At 36.4% G+C, this 10037-nt stretch overlaps 1 protein-coding gene across 2 annotated transcripts in view; it reads right to left on the bottom strand.

The window, feature by feature from the left end:
- Positions 1-4488: 4488 nt before the first annotated feature.
- Positions 4489-10037, bottom strand: part of NAA16 (N(alpha)-acetyltransferase 16, NatA auxiliary subunit) — a 67755-nt gene continuing 62206 nt past the window's right edge. The window contains exons 16-20 of one of the 2 annotated variants that reach the window (XM_025364623.1): positions 9175-9283; positions 8650-8748; positions 7738-7881; positions 6667-6764; positions 4489-6111 (exon numbers count right to left, since the gene is read on the bottom strand). In XM_025364623.1, the coding sequence (XP_025220408.1) occupies positions 5914-6111; positions 6667-6764; positions 7738-7881; positions 8650-8748; positions 9175-9283 (648 nt within the window). In that variant the 3' untranslated portion in view covers positions 4489-5913. The remainder of the gene's footprint in view (positions 6112-6666; positions 6765-7737; positions 7882-8649; positions 8749-9174; positions 9284-10037) is intronic. The other variant, XR_003116514.1, reaches the window with a different exon arrangement.

The following is a 10037-nucleotide window of genomic DNA, read 5'->3' as shown; positions in this document are numbered from 1 at the left end:
AATCCCAGCCCTTTGGGAGGCCCAGGTGGGAGGATCACAAGGTCAGGAGATCGAGACCATCCTGGCGAACACGGTGAAACCCCATCTCTACTAAAAAATACAAAAAAATTAGCCAGGCCTGGTGGCAGGCACCTGTAGTCCCAGCTATTCGGGAGGCTGAGGCAGGAGAATGGCGTGAACCCAGGAGGTAGAGCTTGCAGTGAGCCGAGATTGTGCCACTGCACTCCAGCCTGGGCGACAGAGACTGCATCTCAAAAAAAAAAAAAAAAAAAAAAGACACACTGCAATAGTAGATATGGAAATAACCCAAGTGTGCATCAACAGATAAATGAATGAAGAATATGTGGAATATCAGCCTTAAAAAAGAGTGAAGTCCTGCCATTTATGCCAACATGGATGAACATGGAGGACATTATTCTAAGTGAAATAAGCCAGTCACAGGACAAATTCTACATCATTCCACTTACATGATGTTATCTATGATAACCAAGCTCGACACGTAGAAGCTGAGAATACAATGGTTGCCACAGGTTGGGAGTGGGGGAAGTGGGGAGCTGTTCAATGGGTTAAAGTTTCATTTTCAATTTATTCATAGATGAATAAATTCTAGAGATCTGCCGAACAACATAGTGCCTACAGTGAACAATATTATATTAGGCACTTCAAATTTTTTAAGTGTTAAGAACGCTTCATGTTGTGTTGTTACCACAACGAAAAGGACACAAGGGAACTTTGGGAGGTGCTGCATGTGTCTCTTTCTTTGTGGTGATGGCATCACAGTGTTTGCATATGTCCAAACTTAACAAATTGCATACATTTAATATAAGCAGTTATTTGAATATGAATTATACCTCAATAAAGCTGTAAAAAAAGTGACGTATTGCCACCAGGTCACCTATTCTCATCTCAAGACCTTTGCCCCTCCTAGTCCTTCTGGAACACTCTTCCCCTAAATATCTGATCTGCAAAGCTGGCTTCATTTAGATATCTGTTCAAATTTCATTTCATTAGACAGGCCTTCTTGGACCATCCTACTTAAAAACAGTAAACTCTTTCAATCACTCTTACTTTGTGTAGTGGTTTTATTATTTTTATTTTTAATTATTATTAAAGAGATGGGGTCTTGTTAGATTTGAACTGTTGGGGCTCAAGCAATCTTCCCCCATGAGCCTCCTAGCTGGGACTCCAGGTGCGTGTGCCCACACCCAGCTTGTGTAGACTTCTGTATAAATACTAGCTCAAGCTAATTGTACCTTCAGCAACTCTACTCTGCTTTTTCGTTGTCTGCTTTATCTTCCAGTTGAGAGGGAAAGGGGTGTATTATGATCCTCAACTACATTGTTGGCATTTCTATTTTTGTCTTCAGTTGTCTGTTTTTGCTTGATAAACTTAACTTTGTGAAACATGGTCTCATTCTGTCACCCAGGTTGGAGTGCAGTGGCACGATCACAACTCACTGCAGTTTCAACCTTGTGAGCTCAAGTGATCCTCCAATCTCAGCCTCCCAAGTAGCTGGGATTAGATCTTGCTATGTTGCCCAGGCTGGTGCTTGATATACTTTGAGGTTGCAAGTGCATGTAAAGTTAATGATGGTTTGTATCTTTTGGTTTTTGTTGTATTTTTTAAAACCAATGTATAATGTGTCATATTTTGCATTAAATTCTATTTGGACTATTACCTCAACTTTATTCTAGTTCATATCAGCCTTGTGTTGCCAGTCTTTTATCTCAATTTTTGCTTTCAAGTATGCATCTTGTAAAGAACTTTTAATACAGCTTGAGAATCTGAGTCTTAATTGGCTAACGTCTAATCAACGTTTATTGTAACTAGTGCTACATCAGATTTTTTGCCATCTTATTTTCTATTTGTTGTATTTAACATTGCTCCAAAAGTATTTTCCATGAAGATCTTGGTATGTTACATCTTCTGAGATTCATATGCATGAGTATTTTTAACGTGTTGTCACAGTCTAAAGCTAATTTAATTGGATTTAAATCTAAAACTCAGTTATTTTTCTTCAATGCTTTTTAAAAACTTTCCATTTTCTTTCTTTTTTTTTTTTTTTGAGATGGATTTTCCCTCTTGTTGCCCAGGCTGGATTGCAATAGTGCAATCTCGGCTCACCGCAACCTCCGCCTCCTGGGTTCAAGTGATTCTCCTGCCGCAGCCTCCCGAGTAGCTGGGATTACAGGCCTGTGCCACCACGCCTGGCTAATTTTTTGTATTTTCAGTAGAGACGGGCTTTCTCCGTGTTGGTCAGGCTGGTCTCAAACCCCCAACCTCAGGTGATCTGCCAGCCTCAGCCTCCCTAAGTACTGGGATTACAAGTGTGAGCCATTGCTCCCAGCCTAAAACCTTCCATTTCCTTACATTCAGTGCTTTAGAGAAATCTGATGTCACTGATTCTCTTAGAGAGTAATCTTGTTATGTTTTTAGACTTTTGATATTCTTGAATTTCACTTTAACCATGTTACTATCTATACTCATACTCTGACTTATCTTCACAGAAACGATCACTGCTTGACATTATGTATTTGTTTCCCTCTCTCACCCAACTGGAAATATAAACCCCAGGAGAATAAGGACCTAATTTTCTTCATTACTGTATCTGTCATACCTAGAACAGTGTCTGAAATATAAGTACTCAACAAATACAGACTGAATGATTCTTTCCTTCTTATCACAATTTACTAGAATGTGAGCAATTCCAGTGATTTTGTCGAATTTTTCAGTTATCCTCGACATATAGGAAACTGCCTGGCATGTAAAAGGCACTCAGCAAAACACCTGTAATCCTTAACATATAGAAAAGTACCTTGCACATGAAAGACACTGTTAGGATGAACATACTGAACAAAAGGAGAGTCCTATAACCTAGCAAAAGTGTCAAGATGCTCGGATTACAATATATACATAAAAGTCATCCTGACTTTAGGCAGGAAAAAAATGGAATTCACAGGTATTTCTAATATTTCACTTTGCAGAAACTTTTGTAGCTTTAGGGTCCACAAACTACAGCCTAGCCTGAAAGTCAAATCTGGCCCATACCTTATGTTTCTAAATAAAATTGTATTGGTACACAGTCACACCCATTAGTTTCTGGCTAGGCTGCTTTTACAGTACAACAGCAGAGTTGAATTGTGAGAGACCAGTATGAGACCTTCAAAGCCTATTTACTGCCTGGTCCCTTACTGAAAGTCTGCTGGCCCTTGTTCTAGCTAACAACTCAATCCAAGATCTACTATGGCTCTTGACTCTGTAGACTTCTGCCCATTACATTCATTCAGTTCCTCAAGAAACAAATCACAGAAAACCTGAGGCCAAATTCTTAAATTATCACCCTATGCCTGGAATCTTTGTGCCTTTTCCTACCTGTTTTGGTAAACTTGACTGGATCACCTGGAACAAACTTTTTCCTTGTGAGACTAAAGACTTCTCTAAGTTGTCTTTCAAATGCTTCTCCTTTGGGGCTGGCCTATTCTCCTTTAACTTTCTGGAGACTAAAAAGGCCTCTCCCAAGGTTGGGGGAATGGTGAAGGTAGAGGGTGCAGAGACACGACACACCCTGCCTTCCTTATTCTAACGAAGATTCCTGCCCATGTCCCAGGTTTATGATGTTTATTTTATACTCGAAGTAGAACGCAGACAGGAAGAACAGAAATCACTATATACTGACCAATACACTGTTTTCACTAATTTCTGTATCCCTTTACCTTGCCTCCCATGTGTATCTCAAATTTTACTACTCACATCTCAACTGCATCTGCCCCAGAACTCTCAAACTCTAAATGGCTCCAATGAAATACTTTTTAAAAGGCTGTCGCTGAAAGCACAATTTCCACATTATGAGTGACGTATTTTATGCAAATGTCATTTTGCTGAAAGTAACATGAATTATGTATGTGTCAGGATACTTCTGACAAAGATGAACTACAGATGTTCCTCGACTTATGCTAGGGTTATGTCTCAATAAACCTGTTGTGAGTTGACAATTTCATAAATCAAAAATGCATTTAATATACCTAACCTGCTAAACATCATAGCTTAACCTCGCCTACCTTAAATGTGCTTAGAACACTTACATTAGCCTACAATTGGACAAAATCATCTAACACAAAGCCTATTTTATAATAAAATACTGAGTATCTTATGTAAAAGTACTGTATTGTATATCACCAGCCCAGGAAAAGACCAAAATTCAAAACTCGAAGTACCGTTTCTACTGAAGCATATCACTTTCACACCATGGTAGAGTTGAAAAATCTTACACCGTCCTAAGCCAATGATCATCTGTAGTTACAAAATTATTAAAATACTAAATGACAAGCTACTGCAGCACAAAAATATACTGGGTAGGTGGTTACTGAGAATTACATTTTTTATAAAACTTGAAAAGATTAAGGTGATTAAGTTTTTACTTCCTCGAAGAATATTTTGCAGAAAATATTGGTAGTGTGAAGCAGTAACAAAACACAAACATAAATAAGCAACTGTGTACAAAATAATTTATTATAGCATTATCTACGTTGGCATTATTTTACAGTGAGTTTTTCCTGTCGCAATAAGTATGAATCTAAATAGATTAGGGTGAAAGAAAGCATGTGTCTAAATAAAATCTCCCTTTTTGAATGTATATTTGTCTTAATAAAGGGAAGCATTAATATTACAGACATATTTACAAGGTTCTGAACATAAGTGATTCCATTACTGTTTTCTGTACAAGATAGAACAAAAAGCTATTCACCCGTCCCCCCCAAAAATACTGTTTAACAACACTATGTTTTAATAGTTAAACTAATGAGTTTCAAATCTCATTCTGCTGAGATATAAAAATGCATTTAATGGTCAATGCATGGCTATAAGAACGTTTCATTTTAATTTGTTTTCTGCCCTATAATGCTCCCCTGAAGCATACCTCAGTATAAGCTACTTGTTAACACTGAAGTAACTTAGTTAAGAAAGCATTAATTCTTGCCTGTGGGCTTTTAAGACTGGGAGAGAGATGCAACAATTTTACCAGTGAATTTCCATGACTGACAGGCAAAACAGCCTTCACATTCTGAAATCATCTACATAAAACTAGAGTACCCCTATTCAACCAGAAAATACAATTTTCATGAATACTACAAAGGAAATAGTAAACCACGAAATATTACAATGAAAAAAAGGGCGAATTAAATTTTAAAATAAACTTCAGTATCTGCCAAGAAGAATTCCTTTTTTATGAGATGGAGTCTTGCTCTGTTGCCCATGCTGGAGTGCAGTGGCGTGATCTCGGCTCACTGCAACCTCCACCTCCCGGGTTCAAGAGATTCTCCCGCCTCAGCTCCTGAGTAGCTGGGATTACAGGTGCGTGCCACCACGTCTGGCTAAATTTTTGTGGTTTCAGCAGAGAAGGGGTTTCACCATGTTGGCCAGGCTGATCTCGATCTTCTGACCTCAGGTGATCCGCCGATCTGGGCCTCCCAAAGTGCTGGGATTACAGGTGTGAGCCACTATGCCCAGCCTCCATATTGTTTTTAACATATAGTTAACACTTTAAAACTGATGCACTTTAATTAAAAAGCAAGCAAATAAACAATAAAACAAACAGATGAGGAATCAAAGCACAGATCCTGAAATCAGAATCTAAAGAAAATAATACAGTGGGGTTGTATACAACTTAGCTTAGTAAGAAATTATCATATAGAAGCGACAGCTACCACAAAACTGTGTAAGAACAAACAGGTAATTTTAACAGATGGTTGTGTAAATTGGCAGGTCAGGTAAAGAATAAAATAAGCTTACAGAATATGCCATTTAAAAATCCTAACCAAATATTTCATTTCATACATGTATTAAAATGCACCCTGGAAAAGAAACCCTGATCTCAATTCAGCTTTGAGTCTATAGGAGTCTACTTTCTAGGAGATTTCAAATTTCATTTGCCAAGACATCATAATTAGCTGTATGGTTCAGTGCCACATTAGGATTGTCAACTTCATTCACAGCAGGCAAGAAGGCAGATGTAAAAGGAAGCAGGTTATGACAGGCCATCCTATATTCTTCATATTGGGAACTACAGTTCCCAAAGCTGCCATCAAGCAGTGCTTCAGAAACCTTTATTAATGTCTAGTGAAACAAAGGGAAAACACAAATTATTTAAAAATAATAAGCTCGCAATTAATAACCACTTTAATCAAAAGATGCAATGTGTTAATCAAATTGAGAAAAGCTGCCCCAGTCTAAAATAATGCCTTGCAATCTACACAGCAAGCGATTACCTCAAAAAAGGCACATTAAAAAATCAACCCTGAAAAAGGCAGTAAAATTCCAATAACTGAAAAACAGAACCTTTTAAAACTGTGATCACTAAAAATCAAAGTGTCCTTTACTAACAATAGCTCACATTTACTGAGTACTTAACAACGTGCCAGGCATAATAAGCACTTCACATTTTATTATTTCAGTTAACTCTTACATGGATTCTGTGAGAGCAGTAGTATTTTCACCCTCATCTTAAAAATGAGGAAAAAGAAGCTAAGAGACATAACTTGCCTAAGGTTACACATCCAGGCATAACTCTGAACATCCAGGTATAACTCTGAAGGCTTAAGAATTATGCTGTAAAGACACGTTTTGTTAGACCACAGTGTAAGCATAAATCAGCCAATGAAAAAATCTTACCTTTACATTTTTATCTTTTATAGTTTCATCCAGTCTAGTGGCTATAGCAATTGCTTTCTCTTGCCTTGACTTGTCCAGAAAATACATCATTTTAGCACCTGAAATACCAAGGCATTTCAAAATGAATTAAACACCTATACTTTACATTTTATGTGATATCAAGTGGCCAGTGACTTAAAATATGGTTTTAAGTGTTTAAACAGTGGTAAGCTGGAGCTGGCTCCTACCAGCTCATGAGAGCCAAGTGTGACATTTCTTTCCTACCTCCTATTTAGTAGCATCCCATTGATAGCTTAGGCCATGATCAGAGTATTTATATCATGAAAATACACTACAAATCAGAGCTTTTCCCTTCACAAAAAGATGGTTACTAAACATCTATCAGATGAACAGTGATTTAACAACTTCCTTCCCTTAGAAATAAAATTCAAAATGTAAATATGGACTGCCCTGTGGTATCAATCAGTATTTTAGCCAAAACTATGAAAAAAGATATTCTAAAATAAAACATCTAAGGAATTACTGTCACAGAGGAGGAGAGTGGGGGTGGGGAAAACAGGAAAATGTTTGCATATTCAAAAACAAAGTAAAATTTTAAAAAATAAAACACAGTTTATATTTCTCCTACAAATTAGAAGAAAAAATATACTCCAGCTTGGGTGACAGAGTGAGGCTCCATTTCAAAAAAAAAAAAAGAAAAGAAAAAAGAAATCATTCATAACCACACACCCCAAATCAACATTAAAGCTTTCGTAGACACTTCCTTTCAGCCTTTTTCCCATGTACAGTTGAGATTACATTGTATGTTCAATCCTGCACATGTATTATAAAAGTATTTGCCCATTATTACAAACCCTTTAAATAAACATCACTTTAAATCTGATATTACATCCTATGAATCCATCACTGTTTCCCCTATTATTGAACATAACATTAAATTTGTCCACATTTCTCTCCCCATACTTACACACAGTAAGTACTGTTCATTTGCTTTAAATTTTGGGGGTGTCAAAACTTTCTCTTTGTTCGCTTTTTCCATAGGCATTTTAACCCTGGGGGCTACATACAAACCTGAAAGTAGATGCTGAAGAGAGGTAGCATTATGTTTCAGAAAATCCTCATTAAAACTTTCCAAATCCTTGTTGACAAATATTTTCTGCATTTCTTGAGATAGAACTTGGCTCACAATGTCTGGAAGATTACTATGATTAGACACTATAAAAACAAAAACATTTGGATTTTTTGTTTTTGATCTGTCCTTCGGGGGAAAAAAAAAAACCTATTGAAAACCCCTTATGGCCGGGCGCGGTGGCTCACACCTGTAATCCCAGCACTTTGGGAGGCTGAGGTGGGCGAATCACTTGACGTCAGGAGTTTGAGACCTGCCTGGCCAACATGGTGAAACCTCATCTCTACTAACAATAAAAAAATTAGCCGGGCATGGTGGTACGCGCCTGTAGTCCCAGCTACTCAAGAGGCTGTGTCAGCAGAATCGCTTGAACCCAGGAGGTGGAGGTTGCAGTGAGCCAAGATCATGCCATTGCACTCCACTGTCTCAAAAACAACAACAACAAAAACCCTTTATTATTAAACTTGATTTTACATAGAATTATTGTTCCTTTGGAATATAAATACATCCTAGCAAATGCACTCATTTCTACCATCTCCTGGTAACATGTCTATTTTATAGACACATGTTCATTTAACTATGTAAATTATTTATTTTGCTTTATGTTATTGCAAATCTCTTTAATGTCCACCAGCTTAATGTAAAACAACTTATATTTGCTTCTCTCAGTAGCATCCCATTGACAGCTCGGGCCATGATCAGAGTATGTGTATCATGAAAATACATATCAGGGCTTTTTACTTCACAAAGAGAGGGTTATCAAATATTTATCAGATCAACAGTGATTTAACAATTGCCTCCCCTTAGAAATGATATAAATCACAAATGTAAATATGGGCCTTTTTTATACTTACCAGATTTAGAAAATCTAATTAAACATTCATGTAACCACGGGTTATTACTGTTAATGGCAAAAGCTCGTTTGACAGACTGCAGCATTAACAGAAACTTGCCTGTGTCAGAAAAAATACAAAAGTAATAGCATTAATACTTACATGTTATTTTCCTCACTTTATTTTAGTCTCACTTAAGTCCAATAACAAAATGCTACCTTTTTTATAACACTCTTAAGCAAAACTTAAAGTTGACTCTGGCTATCAAAGTCAACTATGGCTTTCTAAAGAAAAGCTTGAAAAATCATAAAAAATTGCTTCAGGTAGACAATTTGTATGATTGTTCAAACTATTCTTACACTGGATTTGATAGTACTATTCTAATTTATTACCCACTTAAGTTTTGAGTAGCCAAGGAAAAGAGCCTTTGTAGAAGGCTGAAATGGAAATCTAAGAAACAAAAATAGAACTAACTGACAAAGATTACACTGAATATGGTCACAAATATAATTAAAGATTAAAAACTGAATTCAAACTATTTATTACCTTTTCTAAAATATATTTCAAATGCTAACAGATGAGTGTCGATGTTATCAGCAACAAGGTTCTTAAGAGGTATAAGGAACTTAACGGCTTCCTCTAATGGATTTTCTACCTATTTTGAAACAGAAAGGAAAATTACTTAAAATACATCAGCACAAGTCAAATTTCCCCTAAAATTTTATATTAACATATGTCTAAAGTAATTTAGATGGCTTTCTTTATAAAACTAAAAAACAAGAAAACATTTAAAAATCATCTGTAAATAAATTCAAAGTATACAATCAATACTTTTCAAAACAGAAATAGCTTTTTTTCTGGCCACAAAATCAAGATAATTTTACTAAAACAAAAAAATACATAAAGTTATTCCACAGACTTAAAGAGATGGTACATCATGTACTGACAGTCCCTTATATACTATACATATCTAAAGTAAGGAGACAAATAAAATGGCATCAAATAGTAAAGAGACGTTAATAAAATTTAAAATGCTTATAATATAGTTGACCCATGAACAACGAGAGCATTAGGGGAGCTGACCCTCCCCCATGCAGTTGAAAATCTGTGTGTAACTTCTGACTCTCCCAACTTCACTACTAATAGCCTATTGTTGACTGGAAGCCTTACCAATAACATGAACAGCTGATTAACACATATTGTATATGTTATAATATATACTGTATTCTTACAATAAAGTAAGATATAGAAAATAAAATGTTATTAAGAAAGTCATAAGAGAAAATATATTTGCTACTCATTAAGTGGAAGTGGATCATTATCCTTATCTTCATGTTGGGTAGGCTGAAGAGGAGGGGCTGGTTTTGCTACCTCAAGGATGGCGGGGATGTAGGAGGTAGAAAGGGAAG

The sequence above is a fragment of the Theropithecus gelada genome, chromosome 17, assembly GCF_003255815.1.
Source record: "Theropithecus gelada isolate Dixy chromosome 17, Tgel_1.0, whole genome shotgun sequence".
Taxonomy (NCBI): Eukaryota; Metazoa; Chordata; class Mammalia; order Primates; family Cercopithecidae; genus Theropithecus; species Theropithecus gelada.
This window is presented reverse-complemented; position numbering and strand designations above follow the sequence as displayed.